This window comes from Odocoileus virginianus, chromosome 8, assembly GCF_023699985.2.
Source record: "Odocoileus virginianus isolate 20LAN1187 ecotype Illinois chromosome 8, Ovbor_1.2, whole genome shotgun sequence".
NCBI classification, from domain to species: Eukaryota; Metazoa; Chordata; class Mammalia; order Artiodactyla; family Cervidae; genus Odocoileus; species Odocoileus virginianus.
In genome coordinates, this window is record NC_069681.1 from 76,080,318 (window position 1) to 76,104,514 (window position 24,197).

The 24,197-nt window shown below is 47.8% G+C and overlaps 1 protein-coding gene across 1 annotated transcript; it reads left to right on the forward strand.

Moving 5' to 3' along the window:
• The first annotated feature begins 1,393 nt into the window (after positions 1-1,393).
• ALOX5AP (arachidonate 5-lipoxygenase activating protein) lies at positions 1,394-23,465 on the forward strand. The gene is made up of 5 exons (XM_020884389.2): positions 1,394-1,540; positions 8,015-8,114; positions 14,670-14,740; positions 17,691-17,772; positions 23,002-23,465. Exons 1-5 carry the CDS (start codon positions 1,471-1,473, stop codon positions 23,162-23,164), a joined length of 486 nt encoding a protein of 161 aa, XP_020740048.1. The 5' UTR covers positions 1,394-1,470; the 3' UTR covers positions 23,165-23,465.
• Positions 23,466-24,197: the final 732 nt, after the last annotated feature.

The window sequence follows — 24,197 nt, forward strand, 5'->3', positions numbered from 1 at the left end:
ATGGGGGCCAGACCCCTTGTTGGCTGGGACCCACGTGTTCCCTGAAATTTGCACATCAGATCCCATTGAGGTGAACACATGCCTCTTGCTGGTGCTGAGCCCCTAGACAATCATGTAGTGACTCCACATGGGGCAAAGTGTTCCAGGCGCTTGGTTCTTTGGAGCATTGTGAACTGGCTCAGGGCTGCCCTTGTTATTGGCCTCTGTGCATCCAAGCTCCAGACGCCACCTCCAAGGACATCTTTCCTCCAGCCAGCTGCAGCCACTCAAATACAAGGCCTGTGTGATTTGTTCCCTGCACTGGCCTCTCCCTCACCAGGATGAAAACCCCCCCACCACCAAGTAGAGTGGTTAGCATTCTCTGTCAAAGTGAGGTTTTGATAAACACTTCTCTTCAGCGCTGCCAAATAGATGTTGAATCTGGGATGAAGGTCACAGAATCTTGCATGTTCTGTGTTACTTCTGAGTGGTTGATGTTTACAGGGAGAAACCTCCTGTAAAATACCAGACACTGCCTACTTCACTCAGCAGGTTCCCTCTTTTGCCTTTTCTCTACTCATCATTATGTGAAGAAGATTCCAGGAAAGCATCTCAGTAATGACCTCAGAGAAGCCAGCTGAGGTGTTGAGCAATCCTTCCTGTGTGGAGGTTTTCCTTGGGAGTCACCTGTGACCCTCTTTCTGCTCCTTATTTTTATTTTTTTAAAAATAATTTTATTTGTTTACTTATTTCATTTTTAGCTCTGCTGGGTCTTCATTGCTGCTCAGGCTTTTCTCTAGTTGCAGCGAGCAGGGGCTACTCTCTAGTTGTGGTGTGCAGACATCTCACTGCCGTGGATTCTCTTATGGAACACAGATCTAGGGAGTATGGGCTCAGTAGTTGTGGCTAGTGGTCCTTAGACCACAAGCTCAGTAGCTGTGGTGCACGGTCTGTGTTGCTCCGTGGCATGTGGGATCTTCCCAGACCAGGGATCGAACCCATGTCTCCTGCATTGGCAGGCAGACTCTTTATCACTGAGCCACCAGAGAGGCCCCCTTGGTTTAGTTTGCATTCTCTTGTTGCTTGTTTCCTGTTTATTCATTCATCCAGGGCTTATGCGGCTGCTACTCTGAACCCTGCCATGTGTCAAGTATTTATTTATTTTCCTAGGAATTCAAAGAAAGAAAGAAACACAGTATTCCTGGACACAGACCTTTTAGGTGCTCCATGAATAAAAAACAAGTTTCACTTTTTATTCCTTTCCTTCTCTCCTCCTGAGCCCTGCTTCTTCTGGCAGGAGAGGCTGAGCCCAGGGCACTTTGGTGGCTAGTTTAAAAAAAAAAAAAGGAAGAAGAAGGCCTGTAATTGTGCTGGGACCTTCGGAAATGCTAATGATGAAAGGCAGAGTCCGGCTCCCACTTCCCCTTCCTGTACAGTGTGGGTGTGGGGTGCCAGGGAGCTGAGCGGTCCTGCTAGGAACCCGAAACAACCATGGACCAAGAAGCCGTGGGCAATATCGTCCTGCTGGCCATTGTCACCCTCATCAGCGTGGTCCAAAATGGTAAGGGAAGCCCCTCCCCTGGGGTCAGCTTGGTGTCTCAGTGTTTGAGTCAGGCTTACACACTTGTGTGTTTGTGTGTGTATATGTGTGTACACTTTTTTTCTTATCTGTATTCGTGTCTTTATTTGACTGTATAAGGATGCACACACTTCTGTGTGAATTGGGAGTTTTCCTTCTCCCCATCTTTCTTTGTCTTTAATGGGGATGATTAATCATGTCTGTAGAGCGGGAGCAGCAAGTTGGTTGTATAGAAACCATCACTGAAGTGTTTGCAATCAGCACTTTAACTATTAATTACTGTGGCCAGTTGGAGGGCAGGAAGCCTGAAAGTGACATGTTCACCCAGACACTGGGTTATACCCAGTGCAGCAGGCTGACTTCAGTGCAGTAGGAGTTACCTATTACCTGTAGGCTAAAAAAAAATAAATTTGGCCAGTGTGAGGGGGGACTTTACTTTTTCATTATTTTACCTCTGTATTGCTTTTTTATTTCTTTTGATGAAATATGTTCTTTGCAATACTTCCTTTTTCTCTAGCAATGTGTAATTTTTGAAGCGTTCTTTGGTAGACATCATGTACTTACATAAAGGGAGAGAGGGTCAGAAGGATTTCCTTGTTTGCGGGTTGCATTTCCATTAACCCTGTGCTATGCTGTGGTTAGTCGCTCAGTTGTGTCTGACTCTTTGGGACCCCATGGACTGTAGCCCACCAGGCTGCTCTGTCCATGGGGATTCTCCAGGCAAGAATACTGGCGTGGATTGCCATGCCCTCCTCCAGGGGGTTCTTCCTGACCCAGGGATCAAACCCAGTTCTCCTGCATTGCAGGCGGATTCTTTACCATCTGAGCCACCAGCGAAACCTAAGAATACTGGAGTGGGGAGCCTATCCTTTCTCCAGGGGATTTCCATTAACCCTGCTGTCACTTAACCCAGGCAAAGGACCTAGAACTGAGAAAGGCAGGACAGGGTGGAACTTCTCTTTAAATTCCTAAGTCAGGACTGTCTCAGACTCTTTTTATCAGTATGGCCATATGTCTTTGGGCTTTGCACTTTATGAAGACAGAGAGAAAAAGGGGAAGACTTACTCTGTAACTTAACAGTATTTTCTGAATGTTCAAATACTGTTACACTTTGGAAATGTGGGTATTCACTCAGTTTGAGATATCCTGATATTTTCCCCCAACTTGAGTGTGGCCTTAGGTTGGTGATGAGCCTTCTGGGCACAGTAAGGCTCTCCATGGCCTCCCGGCACCAGAGAGACCAACTTTGCATACTCCAAGTCTGTTTCCTCTGTGGAACAACACTTGGCAGCTTTCTGACCCGAACATTTTCATAGTTAAGTGTCACACGACAGAGCCGCAGCTCTGAGAGGGGTCGAATGGCTCCGGGTGAGGCTGCCGTGGCCCCAGGCCACTGCTGTTTCATGCAGATGCCATGTTGGGGCTCTCTTAGTCTCTGTGAATCTCCAAAGGATCATTCATTCTACCTGCATACTCCCACGGGGACTCTGCCTAGTCCAGGAAGGGTCCTGCATCCATGGGGATGTAGCAGCAAACAGGGAAACCAGGTTCCTGCCCCCAGGAAACGGGAGGGTAGCAGGAGATGATGGGCGGGCAGGAAGCAGGAAGCCTGCTGTGAAGCCTCGAGTCCCCGTGGAGGCAGTTGCATGGGTGCTGGTTGTTTGGGTGCCCCCTCCAGCCCTCCCTGACATCCGTCAAGATTGGTGACAGGGACGGGAGCCGGGGTCCCCTCAGCTGCCCATGCAGAGGTTCTCACCCACCCTGAGCTGCTGGCCCCGGGTCCAGAACTGAGTTGGGGGACGCTGCATGGTCCCCCCACCCCGTGAGAACAGTCTCTTCCCCTCCCCCGAGATGCCCTGGGACCTGGCCCTGGAGTGTCCGGTGAGTCCTGGGCTTTTCTGTAGAAGCACAAGGAACCCTGAGCAGACTTGAGGCGGACGATGAGGTTTCTAATCATTTCTGGCAGATGAGATTAGGTCGTGGGGAGGAGAGAGGATCGATGGCCACATGTCTGAGCTCTAACCGCAATCTTTCGGCTAGCCATCTTGGATAGGTGACAACGGGACACGGTGGCCTTGCTGACACAGTCCCATGAGCTGATGACGCTTCCTGGGGGGGAGGGAGATGGGAGTGGACCAGCTCCTGCTTTGGGCTGGAGACTTTTCATCCTGGACACATTGTCGATTGGGCTGTATTTGTGGCGGTGTGGACAGCACGGCACCCACGTCACGGCCTCTGTTCCTCCCCTTCCCCGGCCCTGTGGGCAGCAAGGGCACCGTGTGGACAGAGTGATTTTGCAATGGTTGGGGCAGTTTTGAAGCCACAGAAGGAGTCCTTGGCTCCCTTCAAAGGCTTAGGGTCAGCCCTGCTCGCCTCTGAGGCAAAGAGCAAGGCTTGCTGGTCATGCTGAGGCCACCTTTTAACTCTGTTCAATGTGCTGGTGCAGGGGAATGAGAGAAATTCAAGTGACTTGGGAGATAATACCTCTACCTGTTTTAACCTTGAGCTTTTAGGCAAACGCAAAGGTCCAACCGAGGTCCAGAACCTCCCTTTGCAATTCTAATTAACCTCAGAGTTGCAGCCAAAGGTCTACCTACCGTACAGAATGCAGAAAATATGCAAAAACTCTGCCCCCACCCCAGTTACATTCGAAACCCTTCCTGTTAGCTTTATGAATGATTTACATGCTGTTGCCAGGCACTGTGTACTTCATGTTTGTCCCAAGACAAGGAGTTTCGACCCCTGTGTCTGTGACAGTTTGGGGGTGAGGGGGGCACGCTCTGGCTCCCAATTCCCCAGGGGAGAGGCAGAGCCCACCGACCCAGTGAACTTCCTCCTCTGCCTCCCAAACGCTCTGGAGTCATCAAGATCAGATCATTGAACCTGAGGCCCCCTCCCAGCTTGATCCAGCATAATGCACGTTTGGGAACGCAGACCCACGTTTAAAGTTTGAGCGACCTGGACCAGAACTACCAAAGCCTGGTTTCCCAGGTCGTGTAGATGGATGCACTTCCTCTGCGTAGCATCCAGAGGGCCTCCCACTTCTCGGCCAGGGTGCCAGCAGCTTTGACATGGAGCAAACCTGGGAAATGTGGCTTTGGAGAAAATGATTCCCACGGGAAGCCAAACTAATTAGGTTGGAGGAGGAGAGAGTGAGCTGAGGGGAGGGACCCAGGTCTTTGTGCATGGAGACCTTGTGAATGGCGACAGAAGTCTAGACTGCATCCTCAACAGCCCCTACTGAACACTCCCAGGATGGAGCGCTCACAATGCACTGGACTCACTCTTTCCATTGTCAAGTGTATTGAGAATTTGCTTTGTGTCATGTATGGTGCTTTGCACTGGTCATAACATGATCTCATTTAACCCTTGCCCCCTATGAAATATTCTACCATTATTACTCTTATTTCACAGAATAACTAAGTGGAGCTTAGAGAGCTTAGAGAGTTAGTTGGAGATTCCAGAGTCAGTAGTGGTGAAACTGGGATTCAAAGCTACTTCAAAATGTAGAAGTTTACATGACGTGTGTTGTCTTGGATTCATTCATTCAAACACTCACTGCTGGGTAAGTTCTCTGTTACATTGAACTGAAACTGCTGCCCTCTAATTTCTATCCACTGGTGTGTCTGTTCTTTGGAAAAGCTTAGACTGTGCCTGCAGCTTCTGTGTTTCCAAAGTCACCTGTAACATCCCTGGTTCAGCATATCATTTCTCAGCCAACTTGGGTTTCCAGAGTCCCTAGTCATCGGATTACTCCTTCCCACCCCACCCACCACCAACTTGCCATCTTCTTTCTAAGATGCAGGTGGGTGTTTTTCATGCAAGAAATCTGTTCCCAAAATCCAGACACCAGTTCTGTTAAAATGATGGAGGTGTGAGCTATTTTTGTGTATCACAGGGCTGACTCATACTAAAAGAAAATCTCAGAATCTTTCTATGTGATCCTGAGAAAGTTATTCACCTTCTCTGACCCACAGTTTCCTCAACAGAGAGGTGGAGTTACTAATAACCTTCCACATGTGGTGGCTGAAGGTGTTGCCTGAGATAATACCCGAGTCGCTGGCAGAGGACAGCATGTGGTAGGTTCTTGGTGACCGTTTGCAGCCTTCTCCTCTGGTCTCTCTCTGTCCCTCTGGTTTGGCCTGATGTTAGCAGCCAGCCAAGAGCAGTGTGTGAATGCTCTCTGCATGCACAGTTTCTGTAACATGGTCAAGGATGTGGAGTATGGAGTGTCAGTGTTTGGAGGAGTGGACAAACGTGACCCAACTCTTTCAAGTTTAGCTTGAAAGGAAAGAGAAGTAGACCTTAGTGGGGGTTCAGGACAGAGGCAGGCTTGTTTTTGTTCTGTTTTGAGGTTAGGAGAGACTTGAGCATGTTTCAAGGGTAAAGATTAAGATAAAAACAGAGACCGAAGATTTACAAAGTAGGGCAAACATCAATGAACAAAAACCCAAAGAGGCTGGCCAAAGCAGGGTCAAGGTCGCAGGTGAAGGGCTAAGACTTAAAAAGAGGAAGGCGCTGTTCTTGGGCAAGGAGAGGAAGAAGAGAGGAAGGCTGAGAGAAGGAGGCCCCACCATGCAGCTGGTTGCAGAAGTAACCTCAGACTTTCTTAATACTGTCCCTGCTCATGTGTTCAGAGGCACGGGCGTCACCTTGGGTTCTGGAAAGGCAGTGATCAGAATTTCCACTGTATTCTGTGGGGAGAAGAGACGTCCAGAGCAGACAGTTGGGTACTCAGACCCCAAATTGCTGATGGAGTCCCTGCAGAGAGCTTCTATGTGATAATAAGAGGATGAACACACTCTTGCATGCCCAGCTGGACTCAAATCCCAGCACTCCTCCCTGCTCCCCAGTGGAGGGACTGAGAAGTTTATTCAACCTCTCTGAGCCACAGTGCCCTTGTCGACAGCGTGGAGATGTACCGCCCGCTTCATAGAGCATGTGTCAGGCGTCCACCAGAGTGCCATCATGAAGCCAGCCCTGAGGCTCTGCCCGGTGTGGGCACAGTCCTAGGGGAAGAATGTGCTTTCACCAAAAAGCAGATCATAAAGGCTTTTATCCACGGACACAATGGATGAGGCAGGCATCCTTTTCAGCTCTTTTTGAGGAGGCTAATGTGAAGTTGATAAAAAGAAATCCTGTGAGTGGGATCCGTGACTGTCACCCTTCTTTTCTTTTTTCACTCTTGAAATAGGAGGAAAGGAATAAAATAGGAGGGGTGGGAGAGTGAGAAAGAGAAAGGAGGAAAGAGAGAGAAGGAAGGAGAGACCGTGTTCCCCCCTCCCCACCATCCAGCCTGTAGACAAGACAGACTCTGTCTCCCAGCATCTCTTCATCCCACAGCCATCACCCTAACCAGCTCCCTGCTGTCTTTCCCCCTGTCCAGGGTCTCACTCCTCTAATCCCTCACCACGCTAAGACAGACTGGCTTTCTGGCGATGCCATTCATCAGCTTGCACCTGTCAGTCTCTCCACGTTTCCTCAAGATGGCAATAAATGCAGAAGTTCTTAACGTGGCTCTCCTCAAGGTCATGGTCACGCTGCTGGTTTGAGAGCTACGTCCCTGCCACCATCTGCTCGGCCTTGGCTCACTCGCCACTTTTCCTTGAGGCTCCCTCTGGCCACGCTGACCAGCACCCCTGGAGGCCCTTGCCCTGCTCTGCCTTCGCGTTTGTCCACAGCTCGGCACACCGTGTGATTTTAATTCTTACATATTGTTTGCTGTGTGTGGTCTGTTTCCTCTCCTCATATCCTCGCTGGAACATAAGCTCCTGAGGCCAAGGCTGTGTGTGTGTGTGCTGTTCTCTGATACAAGCTGAGTGTCTGGAACGTGGCGAGTGATAACAGAGAAATGGCATTGAGAGAGCGATTCACCGCCTGCCTCTCTTTGGCCTCATTTGTAATTCTGCCAGGTTAATGCTCCCCATTACTGCCCCCCCACCCGCCCTGTCTCCCAGTAAACTGGATGTGCTAACCCCAGAGGGTCTTGCCGCTGGACCTCTGCATATTCCATTCCGATAGAGAGAAGTGGTCTCCTCAGCTGTTCCCGGCCCCCTCCATCTGCTTGTTCTTCAGGTGTTATCTTACACGTCACTCCCTCTAGGAATCCTTCTGTGACCCAAACACTGAATTGTTACCCCTCTTTGACCCTCGATGGCTCCATGTTCCCACTCAGTCTCAGCACGAGTGTTTCTTTACTCGGGTGTCTATTGCTTCTGGTGGTAGCATCCTTGAAAGTGGGGGCGTGTCTTGCTCACTACTGCCTCACCAACACCAAATGTAGCAATTAGTCGAGAGTAGCTGCTAAATACCTTTGTGCTCAGTGACATTTGATGGAGGACAGTTAGGGCTGTTTAGAGGTCGAGAGAAGGAAACATTGAACATTCCAGGAAAAATACTAAGATGCCAGGCTCGGGATACGTGCTCATTATAAATCCAAACCTTTCCTTCTGGCAGGGTTCTTTGCCCACAAGGTGGAGCACGAAAGCAAGACCCACAATGGGCGGAGCTTCCAGAGGACTGGGACACTGGCCTTCGAGCGGGTCTACACTGCCAAGTGAGTCCAAACTCTGACACTGCTCCTTGACCCAGAGTGGGCCTGGGACAACATTCTGGAGGCTGGGGTGTGGCGGGCGGGGGTGGGTGGGTTCCAGGGAAGCTTGAACTTGACCCGGGAGACTTTGGGGACACTTTTCATCATCTTAGCAAGGTGCTGGTGTTTGAAGAGAGGAAGCAAAGGTGTTGGGGGTGTGGGAGTAGACCTCACAGCTCCTGCTCGGTCAGGAAAGCTCTCTGCCAGTCATTCGGTCATGGAGTTGACCAATTTCCTGGGGGGTTAGTCCCAGGTGCCGCCATGCAAACCAGCCATTACTCACCAGCTGGCATCAGAAGCAAGCAGCAGGACTAGCAGGCGGCTGCCTGCTGCCCCACGGGCATCTAAGCCTGGTCTCCTTGAGTGACCAGGATAGAGAAATTGAGGGTACTATGCACTTGCTTTTCTATCTTTCCTTCTTTACTTCTTTTAGCAGGGAAAGTTTGCTAGGAAACACTTGAACAACTCAGGGAAGGAGGAGGGATGCTATTTGGGATGCAAATCTGAACGGTGTTATCCAAACGCTCATTTTCCTCTCTGCCAAATGCATTTAGACAAAGGGTTCAGCTATCAGCCTGTGGCCTGCTTTTCCATGCCTGTGACTGGAGGCTTGTTAGGAAGGGCGGCTGTAGCCCCAAGCTGCCAGGGAGCTGGCCTTCAGTCTCGGCTTGGAGGTGACTTTGATGTTCCCCAGAGAGCCCTCTAAAACGGGGCTTAGGGCCACACAAGGAAAGTTCTAGAAGGGTAGGGAGAAGTTGAAAGACGTGGTTTTAAGCCATGTAAGATGTTCACATTTATAAGGGGGGGGGACTGTGTGTGGGGCACCCCCAGCCCTTCTGTGCTGTGTGCAGGGGGCAATGGAAAGGAGCAAAGACGGGGTGCTCCATTGGGGATGATGCCAGAACCTCCCTGAAAATGGAATCCAAAAACCAGGAATCCTGTTCTACAGACAGACTGGAATGGGAAGGTTCTTCCCACCCAGATCACTGCATTCTCACCAGCAGCACTGTGCTCTTATGAACACAGCTAGTCAGTATTGGAGAAGTGGGGGCAGGGGAATTTCTCTGTACCCAGTGGGAAGCTAAGCTTCCATCTTGCCAGCAATGAGGAAGGGCCACAGCAGGCCAGGATGCCTGGTTTCTGCCTTTTCTTCCAGGAGAGAACCAGCTCTCCTTCTCAGAAGCTGCCATGGGACTGCCCTGGTGGTTAAGACTCAGCACCCTCAATGCAAGGGGCCTGGATCTGGTCCCTGGTCAGGGAGCTAGATCCCACATGCTGCAACTAAGATCCGGAGCAACCAAATAAATAAAAATAAAATTAAAAAAAAGAAGAAGATGGCGAAGCCACCGCACTGACCTGGTCCCCACAGCCAGCCTCCGGATTGTGGAAGTGCCCTTATGTGGCTGGCCGTGCTGTTGTTTGAAAGACAGTTTGGAAGTTCTGCAATGGCATGCGGTCCCTGAGGTCAGAAGATGCTAGAGGAGAGTGGTGGGCGATCAGTGCTGCCTGGGGATCTTGACTTTCCTACTTACCCTTCAAGAGAGGGGAAGGAGACTGAGGGGAGGACAGCGAGCTGTGGAGAGGTCGGACCTATGGCGGGGGTAGAGGAGAATTTTCTGTAAGATAAAGGTCATCCAGACACTGCCGTGGTTCTGTTACAAAGACCACTTCCGCCCTGGCCAGATTGCAGCACCCTGTGTGTGCCCGAGGTGGGTTGTGAAAGGCTCTGCAGATAACGCAGTAGTTGTTACTGGCCACTGGCCACGCCCAGGGCCTCCAATCTGAGCGCCTCAGCCAGGAAACCACCAGGAAGAAAGTCATCCCCAGTGAGAGCTTCCCCAGGGGCCTCCAAAAGCACTCAAGAGGGGTATGAGATGAGCCGCGGGGATGCGAGAAGAAGAGAACATGTATTTACTGTTGCTTTTCTATAGGAAATGAAGCTTCACTCAGTTTCAACATACACATTGAGAGGAGTGTGTATATATAATCTGTACATAAATGTACCTGTCATAAGCTTATACCATCAAAAGTCTTGGTTGATGGAGTGTGGGATCGTAAACGTTTAGAGACCATAGAAAGGGAAGATAGCGTAAAGAATAAATGATGCTGGTGGACTGAAAAGACTAATGCATGTTTCTCAGCATAAAATATGGCTGTGGACTGATACAGACCGTTCAAGATTTGGGGGCTGTCGAAAAACAAGACATCCTAGCCAGGTTATGCCATTAGTTCAACCTGGACTTCAGTTAATCGGTTACTCTACCTCCTATCTCCCTTGAGGGCAGAGCTGAGTCTGATTTTGAGAGAGAAAAGGACCTTGACTGTCTTATCTTATGTCTAACACACATAGGTTGAAGCTCTGTTCCCAGCTGACGAGTGCAGGCAGAGCAGTCAAAGTTTAATTTTTGGAGAAAAATCTCAATTAAGGGACCTAAGATTCTTCCCCAAGGGTGCAGGTGAGCACAGACTATGGAGAGAAGATGGGTCTCTGGAGGTGTGTAATTTTCCAAAATGGGTCCCCTAGGTTACAAGTTCGTGGGCTGCTAACAGGTGTGACAGGGAAGCAGATTTCCCACAGCAAGATTTTTGAGACCCTTTAAAGTGCTAAGAGACACTGTGATGCTTGGTTCTCCAAGAAGGGGAGGTCTTATTGAGCTACAGAAAACCCTCCTTAAAAAAAAAAAGCATATCAAAGGTTTGGTGTCTCACAAAAATGCATTTTGGTAAATGACACCTAAGGTTTCTCCTCCCCGGCACCTCTCATCCTAGGCTCACTTCTAAGTGGCATGGACTTGTCCAATGATTTGAACGTGATCCATCTACATTGGTTCTATTGATTGGTATTGATCCTACTACTGTTATTAATGATATTTGCTTCATTAATTAATTAATTTAAAGTCTTATTGAAACAGAGTTGATTTACAACATTGTGTTAGTTTCAAGCATACAGCAAAGTGATTCAGTTACATGCATGCATTCTAAGTTGCTACGTTGTGTCCAATTCTTTGTGACCCTGTAGACTGCAGCACATCAGACTTTTCTTTCACTATCTCCTGGAGTTTGTCCAAACTCATGTCCGTTGAGTCTGCGATGCCATCCAGCCATTTCATCCTCTGTTGCCCGTTCCTCCTCTTGCCCTCACTCTTTCCCAGCCTCGGGGTCTTTTCCAGTGAATTGGCTCTTTGCATCATGTGGCCAAAGCATTGGAGCTTCAGCTTCAACATCAGTCCTTCCAGTGAATATTCAGTGTTGATTTCCTTTAGAATTGACTGGTTTGATTTCCTTGCTGTCCAAGGGACTTTCAAGAGTTTTCTCTAGCACTGCAGTTCATAAACATCAATTCTTCAGTGCTCAGCCTTCTTTATGGTCCAACTCACATCCAACTCACATGACTACTGGAAAAGCCATAGGTTTGGCTAGACAGACCTTTGTTGGCAAAGCGATGTCTCTGCTTTTTAATACACTGTCTAGGTTTGTCATAGCTTTTCTTCCAAGGAGCAAGCGTCTTTTAATTTCACAGCTGCAGTCACCACCCACAGTGATTTTGGTGCCCAAGAAAATACAATCTGCCACTACTTCCACTTTTTCCCCATCTACTTGCCATGAAGTGATGGAACCAGATGCCATGATTTTTGTTTTTTGAATGTTGAACTTTAAGCCAACTCTTTCACTCTCCTCTTTCACACTAATCAAGAGGCTCTTATTTACTAAGTGCTTCACCCCAAATGGTAGATCTAATAAGGGGCTCCTGTCCTTTGGAATTATTACTGTGTCCATAGGTCAGTGGAAGTTCTGGGTGTCCAGAACACCTAGTGAGTCAGCAGGCTTTGTTGGTTCCCCCATGCCCACATCCCAGGACAGGATACATTGGTTTCTTATCTTTTCCACTTGTCAACTTCTCCAGTAAGGGATTTCTGACCATCAGAAAGACATGAAGGCCCCCGTGGCCAGGGACATGGCCCAGCCTCCCTGGAGGCTCTATAAGGTACAGACCAAAGGCTGGTTATTCCAGGGTTCTCCGTGGTACCAACTGAATCATGACACCCTATCAATTTGAAGGTTGATATTTAGGAGAAAAATCATGAGAAGCACATCAAGAAGCTGCCAGAGGAAGACTCTAAGAAAGGAATTTGGATAAAAGGCCAAATGTACTTTGAAGATTGCATTTTTTTTTTTTAATACCTTTTTGGCTGCACTGCACAGCATGTGGGATCTTAGTTGACTGACCAGGGATTGAATCTGCAAACTTTGTATTGGAAGCGTAGAGTTTTAACCACTGAACTGCCAGGGAAGTCTGAAGAAAATTGCATCTTTGAGTTTACCTCTGTAGTTTGAATTCCCTTAGACCGGTGGTTCTCAAACTTGAGCATGCGTCAGAATCACCTGGAGGGCTCTTTAAAGTCTTAACTGGGCAGCCCCCAGAATTTTTAATTCTGTAGGTCCAAGGAAGACATTAACGTTTACATTTTTAAGAAGGTCCCTGGTGATTCTGATACAGCTGATCCAGGGACCACACCTTGAGAACCGGTACATTAGACCATCGACTCTTAGAGCTTAAGTGGATTTCAGAGTTATTCATTATTCGTCTCTTGGTTTTACCAGCAAGGAAACCAAGTCCAGAGAAATTGCTTTGCTAATGACAAACAGCTGGTTAATGTCAGGTTGGGGACCAGTCCTCATCATGTGTCCCTCCCGCTGTGTTGCATCGCCTTTCCCAGTTCATCCTTCTGTGTCTTGTTATGCTGTGTTTCCATGGACGTCTGGATAGATGGTCCTGATCTCAACTGAAGCTTTTCAAGAGGACACTCACTATTTAATTGAGTGCAGGCAGACTTCATTTTATAACACTTCACAGATACTGTGTTTTTCACCAGCTGAAAATTTGTGGCAGCCCTGCATCATCAGATGATGGATAGCATTTTTTAGCAATAAAATATTTTTCATTAAGGAATGTACCTTGTGTTTTAGACATCATGCTATGGCACACTTATTGGACTGCAGTGTAGCATAAATATAACTTTTATGTGCACTGGGAAACCAGAACATTCCTGTGAGTTGTGTTATTGCGGTGTTTGCTTCATTGGGGTGGTCTGGAGCTCAACCCACGCCATCTCCAAGGTGTGCCTGTAGGGTTGAAGAGGTAATAGTCCTGGTTTTAGAGTCGTATTAAGTTCTGGCTTTGCTACTCTGTATCTGGGTGACCCTGGGTAAGTTATCTTCAGCTTCTCCTTGATTCAGTTTCTCATCTGAAACATGAGAAAACTGTGGTAGGCAGAAGAATGACCCCCAAAGATGTTCACATCCTGATCCCAGGAACACATGAATAGGTTATGTTATGTGGCAAGGGGCAATTAAGGTTGCTAAGCAGATGAGTTTAAATTAAGAGACTATTTGGGGTTATCTGGGTGGGGCCCAATGTCATTGCAAAGGTCCATCAGATGTGCAAGAAGAAGGCAGAAGAGTTGAGGTTGCAAAGACGTCATCAGCCATGGCTGGCTTTCAGGTTGAATGGGGCTTCGAGCTAAGGAACACAGGTGGCCTCTAGAAGCTGGGAAAGGCAAAGAGACAGAAGCAGTGCATCTCCAGAAGGGATGTAGCAACGCTGACATCTTCATTTTGGTCCATTGAGACTGACTTCAGACTTCTGACCTGCATATGTTACATTTGTCCTAACCCTCTGAGTTTGTGGCTACTTGTCTCAGAAGCCACAGGAAACTCATGCAGTTACCACGTGTACTGGCAGGATTGCCATGAGCTTAAAGGAGATCAAGGGCGTCAGACTCCAGCTCGGGGGCCAGGACTGCGCCCTGACAAAGCCATCAGCAGGATAACTCTTCAAGTGCCACCTTTGCCTGACTCACCCTGGCTCCTGTAACGTGGGGGCTTGCCTGTCCTTCCTCAGCTTGGCCCACATGTCTGAGCTGACTTGTATGTCTGACCTGAAGGTCTACTTAGGTCCCTCTCTTGACCCCACCCTGACTGCCACCCAGCCCTGCTGTCCGCGTTACACACTTTTCAATTCTAAGAAGTGCTTTGGCATAGCCAGGAGCAGGACCCCTGCCAAGAATCCATCAAGAAATGGCTTCACCAGGGAAGGCAGTAGATGGATTCCAAGCTTGTATCTGCTTTACCCTGCTGTCTGTTTCTGGAGGTCAGAGGAATTATGAATGGAGTCCATGCCTTGTGAGATGTGTGTGCGTGTGTGCTAAGTCACCTCAGTCGTGTCCGACTCTGTGTGACCCTATGGATTACAGCCCGCCAGGCACCTCTATCCATGTCCACCAGGCTCCAGGCAAGAATACCAGAGTGGGTTGCCATGCCCTCCTCCAGGGGATCTTTCTGATCCAGGGATCGAACCCACATCTCTTATGTCTCTCGCATTGGTAGGCAGGTTCTTTACCACTAGGGCCACCTGGGAAGCCCGCCTTGCAAGACAGGGATTATTATTTAGGGTTTCAGGTAATTTTCAGACTAAACTGCGGCCTCTAATTTTTTTCCCCTTGTTTATTTATTCTGCAGCCAGAACTGTGTGGATGCCTACCCCACCTTCCTTGTCATGCTCTGGAGCGCCGGGCTTCTCTGCAGCCAAGGTAACCCGGGCTTTTCTCCTTGTGTGTTCTCTCTCCAAAACGTGTGTCACCAGGAGGTGTGAGTGTAGGCTCTTTTGTTGAAAAGACTTTGTCTGCTCTTCAGCTCCAATTCACAAAGCCCGGGAGAGGTGAGACCCTCCAGAGGTCGTTTGCCAGCGGGCGGGGTGCCAGCGTGGGCCCGGCGGTAATGCATCGCTAATGCTGGCTCCCTGGTGGCTGGTTGAGAGCGGCTGCGTTGACAAGGGTGGTTTCAGGCTAAATGTGACTCAGAAGCCTTAAGCAGCATGAGCTCAGACACAAGGGCATTCTGAATGAGAGCGTGAGGTGTCTGTTCTGGGTGACCGTCACCTGGCTGACTGCTTGCTCATTGCCTTCCGCATGGTGCTCCTCCTTCCGGCACGGGTCGAGGTCTCCAGCCTCCCTGGTCCTCAGCAGCCCACAGTCTTGACTTCAGCAAGTTGGATTCCCAAAACTGATTTAAAATTAAAAGGAAACTGAGCGGTATTTTTGGTCCACTTGGAGACTGGCCTTGTGTCTGTGAAGGTTTGGTGTGACCTGGCCGGCTTTCACGCTGTGGCCCAGCCATGCGAGAGAAAAGGCTGCTAGTGTCCTGTGATAGATGATTTCATCCTTATTGTGGTCACTCATGCAATAAAGTAGGTAAAGTGGACATTGTTGCCCCCTGTTGTTACTTTTGAGGATCTTTTGATTCAGGGAGATAAGTAACTTATTCAAGGTTGCTCAGCTGGTGGGTAACGGAGCCAGAACGGACTCCCAGGGGTTTCAGGATAAATCCTGGGTTTTTCACATGTGTCCTCTTACTTTATGCATTTCCATAAAAATATACACTGAACACCTACTATGTGCCAAGCCCTGTTCTCTGAATACACAGCAGTAAATAAGATAGAGATGGTGGTGAAGCACACAGCAGTTGGCAAGATGGACCACAGAAAAGAAATGAATGGATTAATTCGTTGCCAAGACTGAGACACGCCATGAAGGAAGAGAATCAGGTGCAATGAGAGAGGAGAGAGGTGAAGGCTGGGAGCAGAAACCACTTCAGGAGCATGAGGTGATCCATAAGGCTGTCAGGAAACATGTCTTAATCTCCCACTTTCTATCCTCAGTTAAATAAGAAACATGTCTGGCATCACCTGAAAAATGAAGTCGAACTACACTTAGAGTAGGAGTTATGATTCCTTTTATGTCTTCTTAGATGATACTTGATAGAGATGAATCTGGAGTTATTCTAGTTGGATGAAGGGAGTTGAAAAGGGTTTCAGGGCCTGGAAGTAAGCATTTTCTGCCAAAACAAGTGTTTGGAGACAAAACTGTCAGTCACTCCTGCTCGGTGTAATAGTCATTTCCTATAAATATGGTAGACTGGATAATTTTTCAGGTGAAAGGAACACCAGCCTAAACCCATCACATTACAGAGCAGGAGCCCAAACCTCAGGGGAACCTGCTCAAACCCAAGAATTTTAGAGCCTGGTTTTGAACACACGACATCTCTCCTGGTGTTCCAAACAGCTCAGGTCCACACCCGAAGCAGGCACTGATCCCCAAATACGGACAGTGAGTTCAGTCACTGTGCACCCTGATTTCTATCAGCTCACGTTCAGTTCAGTTCCCGGTAACAGAAAGGTGGGCCAGTAAGTTAGTTCAGAGCCATCTGAAAGGGACCAACCAGGAAAAACCTTGTCCAAAGCAGCTGTGAATTGTCACAACTTTGAAACCATCAGAGAAGAGAGGATTGGAGGCCCGAGTACCCAGAGGGCCTGGAGCACTACCTGACACATAACAAGTGCTCTGTTAATGCACTTTATTTGGTATTTGAATAACGCTGCGGGGGTGGGGGGGTGGGGGCGGGCTTCGAAGAATTTTTATACCCATATTTCTGTTTCACCCTCATAGTAATTCCTGATAGGTAGAAAAAGTGTAATCAGCCCTTTGTCAAATGTATTAATAGAATGAGTTAAGCATTAGCTCCTGATCGTAACAGTCCTGATGGGGCTGGGTTTCTAACTCTTGGCTCCAAGCATTCAGGACTCCATGGGGTTGTTTGGCTTGTGTGTTTTCCTCACAGGGTTGGAATGCAAAGGGCATTTCTTTCCCTGGAGATCCTTCCTAAACCATAGCAATTGCTCGGAAAAGGTTGAGCATCATGATTCCTGGAGATCCACAGGTGAAGGGTGTACTTTGTAAGGACCGGTTTCAGAGCAGGGCTCTGGGAGCAAGTCTAGCTTTCCTCCTAGATACACACACACTCAGACACAGACACATGTACATGCACCTACCAGCTGACAATCTTACACAAGTCCCTTGACTGCTGGAATCCATGTTTCCACATCTGGGAATAGAAAAGACCATACCAAGGTTTCCCTGGTGGTTCAGTGGCTAAGGATCTGGCTGCCAGTGCAAGGGGCACAGGTTTGATCCCTGTTCCAGGAAGATCCAGCACGCTGCAGGACAAGTAAGACTGTGTGCCTCAATTCCTGAGCCTGCTCCTGAAACATGAGAAGTCACCACAATGAGAAGCCCACTCACTGCAACCAGAGAGCAGTCCCCACTTGCCACAACTAGAGAAAGTCCAGGTACAGCAAGGAAGACCCAGCACAGCCAAAAATACAATAAATACATAAAAAAGAAAAAGATGGTACCAGTCATGTGAAAAGGATTCCCATTAGATGACAGGTATGAAAAGACTTTGTATGAAATGACACTGTGATGCCAATGCAAGGTAGCATGACTATTCTTAAGGATCTCAGGAGGCTTCCTGTCCCCGGCTCTTTGCTGAACTCACGTCAGCCCCGACTGGCAGAAGCTGAGGCCTCTGCTTGATTTTGCAACCAACACTGATTACCTAACGTCTGTGTTAGTATTGGGTTCACTTACTACTTAGTTTTGGCGTCCAGGACACTAACACGGGCATTGTTCTTTCTCCTCTTAGTTCCTGCTGCCTTTGCTGGACTGATGTACCTGTTCGTGAGGCAGAAGTACTTTGTTGGCTACCTGGGGGAGAGGACTCAGAGGTAGGCCGCTGGGACGGTTTAAGAACCATGGAGGGAGTGGCACTTTTCCTGCAGGAAGAGTGGTCGGTCATTCAACAATATTCCACTGACCAGGCAAGACCACGAGGTGTCGGATGGGGGAGGGCGACTCAGTCCCTCATCCTTTTTCCTCCTTGAACTTTGCTGGTTCTGGAAATACAGCCAGGGCCCTTGACTAGTTTTCCCATTAAAAAAAAGAACAACATTCCTCCACGTGGTGCTGGGCTCCCAAAGGATGCTTTAAAAGCACGCCTTGCAAAATCACAGCCTCTACTCCCACCCTGCCGCATCTGGGCCTCAAATTAAGTCCCCCTGTCTGGCTTCCCAAAGCCTGCCGAGAGTGAAGCATGCCATTGTCTGCCTAGGGGAAGGAGAACTATAGCATGCACCTTGTGATAAGTTCTCTTGAGTAACAGACATCGGGGACCCGTGGAAAGAATGTTAAGAAAGTCAAACACAATCACCGGTGGCAGACAGACAGTGTAGGCGACAAGTGTCCTTTCCTTAGACCTGGGTTGGGAAAGCCGGGTTTTAGTAAAGTAAAGGATGATACTTAGAGAAGAAAGGTTCAAGTTACAATTTGCCGCCAGTTCCGGAGCGATCAGAGTCGCTGATGGGTTCCAAGGGTGGGGAAGATGCTGTGGGGGCGGCTGCCCATGTGCTGCCCCCACGCTCAGCACCCCCATTTCGCTTCTTGTTCCTCTCCATGTCTCACAATAGCGCCCCCTACCCCCCGTTTGATTCCTGGATTGGAAAGATCTGCTGGAGAAGGGATAGGCTACCCACTCCCGGTTTCTTGGGCTTCCCTTGTGGCTCAGCTGGTAAAGAAGCTGCCTGCAATGTGGGAGACCTGGGTTCGATCCCTGGGTTGGGAAGATCCCCTGGAGAAGGGAAAGGCTACCCACTCCAGTATTCTTGCTTAGAAAATCCCACGGACAGAGGAGCCGTGTGGGCTGCATTCCACCCGGTTGAGAAGAGTCGGACACAACTGAGCGGCTTCACTTTCACTTTCTGGTGGATAAGGCCGCCCAGCTCAGAGAGGCTCCTCCTTCACTTGATCTTAGCCAGAAAGCTGAGAAATGATCAGAGAACCCTCTTCAGTGGCGACAAAGGTAGTGACATCCCTGGAGAAGTTGTCTGGGAAGGGTTAAAGCCCCAGAGAACCACCTCCTTGAGGGGCGCTACACCTCCAGTCCTGAGAAACATCCTGCCCAGACCAAGAACACCACTATTTCATTGGGAGGCACTCCTATTTCATCCTTCACCACAGATTTATCTTGAACAGGTTCTGAAATAGCTTCACAAATCACTTTCCCTCCTTTTCTGTAATGAGCATATGGTGGCCTCATTCATGTGATAAATCTGACTCACTACAATATTTGACTTTTAACAATTTAATTTCTTTGAAGCCTCTATTCTCTGGCTGAAAAAAAAAATAGACTCCTTTACTTTCTTTCCACTTCTTTACCACCATTAGCAGGTAATTCTCTGTATTTGTCTTTAAGGCTGCCAGAACAAAGTGCTCCATGCTGACCAGGGGGTTTAAATAACAGGATTGTGTTTTCTTATCGTTCTAGAGACTGGCAGTCCAAAATCAAGACAATGGCAGGGTTGTTCTTTCCTGAGGCCTCTCTTCTTGGCTTATACTTGGCCATCTTCTCCCTGTGTCCTCAAGGGTCTTCCCACTGTGTGTGTCTATGTCGTAACCTTCTCTGTAAAATTTTTTTTAAAATGCATTATTTATTTTTGGCTGTGCTGAGTCTTTATTGCTTCACAGGTTTTTCTCTAGTTGTAGGGAGCAGGGGTTACTCTCTAGCTGTGGTGCGTGGGCTTCTCATTGCGAGGCCTTCTCTTATTCTGGAGCTCAGTTCAGCTCTGGGGTGCATGGGCTTCAGTAGGTACAGTGCTTGGGCTCAGTACTTGTGGCTCCTGGGCTCTAGAGCACAGGCTTCAATAGTTGTGACACATGGGGTTAGTTATGCCACAGCGTGTGGGATCCTCCCAGATCAGGGATCAAATCCATGTCCCCTGCGCTGGTGGATGGATTCTTTACCACTGAGCTACCAGGGAAACCCTGCAAACCTTCTCTTTATTTATTTATTTATTTATTTATTTATTATTTTTTTCTGATTTTTTTTTCATTTATTTTTATTAGTTGGAGGCTAATTACTTTACAATATTGTAGTGGTTTTTGTCATACAAACCTTCTCTTTAAAAAAATTTAAAAAAAACCTTTTTTTGGCTGCGTGAGATCCCAGCTCGCCTGACCAGGGATCAAACCTGCATCCCCTGCATTGAAAGCACAAAGTCTTTTTTTTTAAAATTTATTTTAATTGGAGGCGAATTACTTTATAATATTGTGGTGGTTTTTGCTATACACTGACATGAATCTGCCATGGTTGTACACGTGTTCCCCATCCTGAACCCCCCTCCCACCTCCCTCCCATCCCATCCCTCAGGGTCATCCCAGTGCACCAGCCCTGAGCACCCCATCTCATGCATCGAACCTGGACTGGCGATCTGTTTCACATATGATAATGTACATGTTTCAAAGCTGTTCTCTCAAATCATCCCACCCTCGCCTTCTCCCACAGAGTCCAAAAGTCTGTTCTATACATCTGTGTCTCTTTTGCTGTCTCGCATATAGGGTCATCATTACCATCTTTCTAAATTCCATATATATGTACTAATATACTGTATTGGTGTTTTTCTTTCTGACTTACTTCACTCTGTATAATGGACTCCAGTTTCATCCAACTCATTAGAACCGATTCAAATGCATTCTTTTTAATAGCTGAGTAATATTCCATTGTGTATATGTACCACAGCTTTCTTATCCATTTGTCTGCTGTTGGGCATCTAGGTTGCTTCCATGTCCTGGCTATTATAAATAGTGCTGTGATGAACATTGGGGTACACATTTCTCTTTCAGATCTAGTTTCCTCAGTGTGTATGCCCAGCAGCGGGATTGCTGGGTCATATGGCAGTTCTATTTCCAGTTTTTTAAGGAATCTCCACACTGTTCTCCGTAGTGGCTGTACTAGTTTGCTTTCACACCAACAGTGTAGGAGGGTTCCTTTTTCTCGGCACCCTCTCCAGCATTTATTGTTTGTAGACTTTTTGACAGTAGCCATTCTGATTGGCATCAAAACCTCATTGTGGTTTTGATTTGCATTTCTCTGATAATGAGTAATGTTGAGCATCTTTTCATGTGTTTGCTAACCATCTATATATCTTCTTTGGAGGAATGTCTGTTTAGTTCTTTGGCTCATTTTTTGATTGGGTCACTTGTTTTTCTGGTATTGAGCTACAGGATCTGCTTGTTTATTTTTGAGATTAATTCTTTGTCAGTTGCTTCATTTGCTATTATTTTCTCCCATTCTGAAGGCTGTCTTTTCACCTTGCTTATGGTTTTCTTCATTGGAAAGCACGAAGTCTTAACCACTAGACCACCAGGGAGTCCCTGACCTTCTTTTTCTATAAGAACTCCGGTTATAGTGAGTTAGGGTCTACCTAGTGTTCTGATTTTACCATTATCACCTCTTTAGAGACCCTCTTTCTAAATGCAGTCGACGTACCGGGGTTTAGGACTACACCATAGGAATGTGGGGGTGGGGCGCCTGCGCAGTTCAGCTCAGAACGCTCTTTTTGGGGACCATACTTTTTTTCCCTAACAAAGAGCTAGAATAGATCACTTCATGAGCAGGACTGTGATCAGGAAACCAAGGAGAGAGGAACACACTGGCCAAGGAGCAGGGAGCTGTCAACTGGGGGTGCCTCTCAGATCCTGCTGTGCCTGCGAGTCCCATGGGGAGCTTGTCCACAGTGTGGGTTCTGACCCAGTGGACCTGGATGTCTGCATTTCCAACAAGCTCCTGTGCTGTTGGTCCGTGGAGCACTGTGAGGAGCGAGGAGGTTGGTACTCAGCTGCGAAACTATTTTCAAACTCTTGACACTGGAAAACTAGGAGTTGCATCATGAACCTTTGGGGTCCCTTTCAATAAGATAAAATTTCTAACATTGAACCTATGGATACTGCATTGTACTCTCTAGATTATAGCAAGCAAGGGCCTGGCAGCCTTAAGGTACCTGTTTAGATGAGTTGGCTGTTCTTGGGGAGCCCTCCTGAGTGCCAAGGAGTCCCCTTGCCGGGGTCTTTACTAATAGCCTTAGCAACTAACAACCTTGGCGACCCAAGGGGCTTCCCTGGTGGCTTAGACAGTAAAAAAATCTGCCTGCAAATGCAGGAGACCCAGGTTCGATCCCTGGTTTGGGAAGAATCCTCTGGAGGAAGGCATGGCACCCACTCCAGTATTCTTGCCTGGTGAGCTACAGTCCATTGGGTTGCAAAGAGTAAAACACGACTGAGTGAGTAACACTTTCACTTTTCACTTGGTGACTCACTTGGCTGAACTTTCAAAACATACCAGTGCTGCAGGAATGGACCATCCAGAGCCATCACAGAAGGATGTCATAGAGGAGGGGAACCGGGGCAGCTGCTGAGCATAGCTGTGTGGTCACGTGTCACTGGAGAGGTGCCTCCTGACTCCAGTGGATGCTCTGTGCAAGCAGTATGGGATTTAGAGCCTGTGAGAGAAGGAGACAAAATCATCTAGTACTAAAAAGTCTCCCTTCCTTGATTTGCTTCATATGTAAAGGCCTGCCTTCCAGCCCTGGAGGCCAGCTCTCATTAGTGGGAACTTGAGCTCCAGCCTCAGGAGACTAGATTGAGCCTTCGGATGCAAGAGCATCTCTTAGAATCCACCAGGCTTCTTGGTTCATGTACACCATCCTTTCTCACACAGAGGCCCTGAAAATCCTGCATTACACACAGCTGCCAGCATGGCTCTCACAGGCGCTCCTGAGAGGGTCTTCGTGAATCCATGGGTTCCTAATCCCTGGTCAGAACCCCGGCTACCAGCAGAAGCCACCACCTTCATGCCATCTGGGAGCTGGCATTCCCATGGTACAGAGAAGCCAGAGAGCAGAGCCCTGATGGTGATGGGTTTAAGGCTCTTTTTGCTTGGTTCTGAACTAGATTCGATGACTAATACTAGCTAAGACATATCCATCCTTTATATGAAGTAAATGGAGCATTCTTGAGTAAAAGGAAGTATCCTTTAAACCCCATGTATTTCAAAGCGATAATATTTTTTGTTAAATTGGTGTCATTTGTGCTCTTCTCCAGTTTTCTCTCTGCTTCCTTTCCAGCACGCCTGGTTACATATTTGGGAAACGCATTATCCTGTTCCTATTCGTCATGTCCCTCGCTGGGATACTCAACTATTTCCTCATTGCCTTTTTCGGAAGTGACTTTGAAAACTACATCAAGACCGTCACCACCACCATCTCCCCTCTCCTTCTCATCCCTTGACTCTCTGCTGAATTCCGGGTGGGTGTGCTCAGCTAATCGATACCTAGAAGCCATCATAACTCAACCCTTTAAAAGAGGCTGTAAATCTAATGACCTGCTGGGCTTTGCAGCTTGAGTGAACCTCGCTTTTCCTGGAAGAGGAAATGTTCGCATCAGCCCCGCCCTCTGAACAAGGCTGTGGCCCCACATTTGCAAATGCAGATCCCTTCTGTGTGTTTCATGACATCCTGCTTTCTGGAGACGTTTTCTGACCCAGTTTATGTTTTCCTAAAATAAAATGCAGGCATATGTTTGAGGCTGGTGGCTGAGTTTTGGGTGAGTATATTGCTACAGTTGAATAACTAGGCTGTTTTCCTCAACCTTAATGATGATAATAAAAAATATTATATCTACACACACACACACACACACACACACACACACACACACTCCTGGAAGGTCACCAATGGTCAACTGGGAGCATCTCTGGGTGAAGAGATTTGGGATATGTTTTTTACTCTCTTATTTATATTTTTGCATATTATTTGGAAAATTTTAAGGAGCAAACAAATACCACTAAACAAAGTAACAGGACACAACTGAAGACTGCCTTTTCCAAGATGCCTTCCCTAACTCCAGATTGGTCTAATGTTGCCCTCAACCCTCCATAGCACCCTATGCATGTCTCAACTGCAGCAAATTTATACCATGATGTCAAGCTGTTTCTTAGTCTATACCACTGGTCCCCACTAAATCATCAGCTCTTGAATACTGTGCTGTGCTCAGTACTTGTGGCCCCATGGACTGCAGCACACCAGGCTTCACTGCCCTTCACTATCTCCCGTGGTTTACTCAAACTCATGTCCATTGAGTTGGTGATGCCATCCAACCATCTCTTCCTCTGTCATCCCCTTCTCCTCCTTCCCTCAATCTTTCCCAGCATCAGGGTCTTTTCCAATGAGTCAACTCTTCGCATGAGGTGGCCAAAGTATTGGAGTTTCAGCTTCAATGTCAGTCCTTCCAATGAACACCCAGGACTGATTTCCTTTAGGGT

Bases quoted from the DNA above. Each gene is read 5' to 3' on its own strand.
- ALOX5AP (XM_020884389.2), top strand. From the start codon at position 1,471: ATGGACCAAGAAGCCGTGGGCAATATCGTCCTGCTGGCCATTGTCACC. The intron at 1,541-8,014 runs GTAAGGGAAGCC...TCCTTCTGGCAG, and splicing joins CATCAGCGTGGTCCAAAATG to GGTTCTTTGCCCACAAGGTG. The intron at 8,115-14,669 runs GTGAGTCCAAAC...TTTATTCTGCAG, and splicing joins GAGCGGGTCTACACTGCCAA to CCAGAACTGTGTGGATGCCT.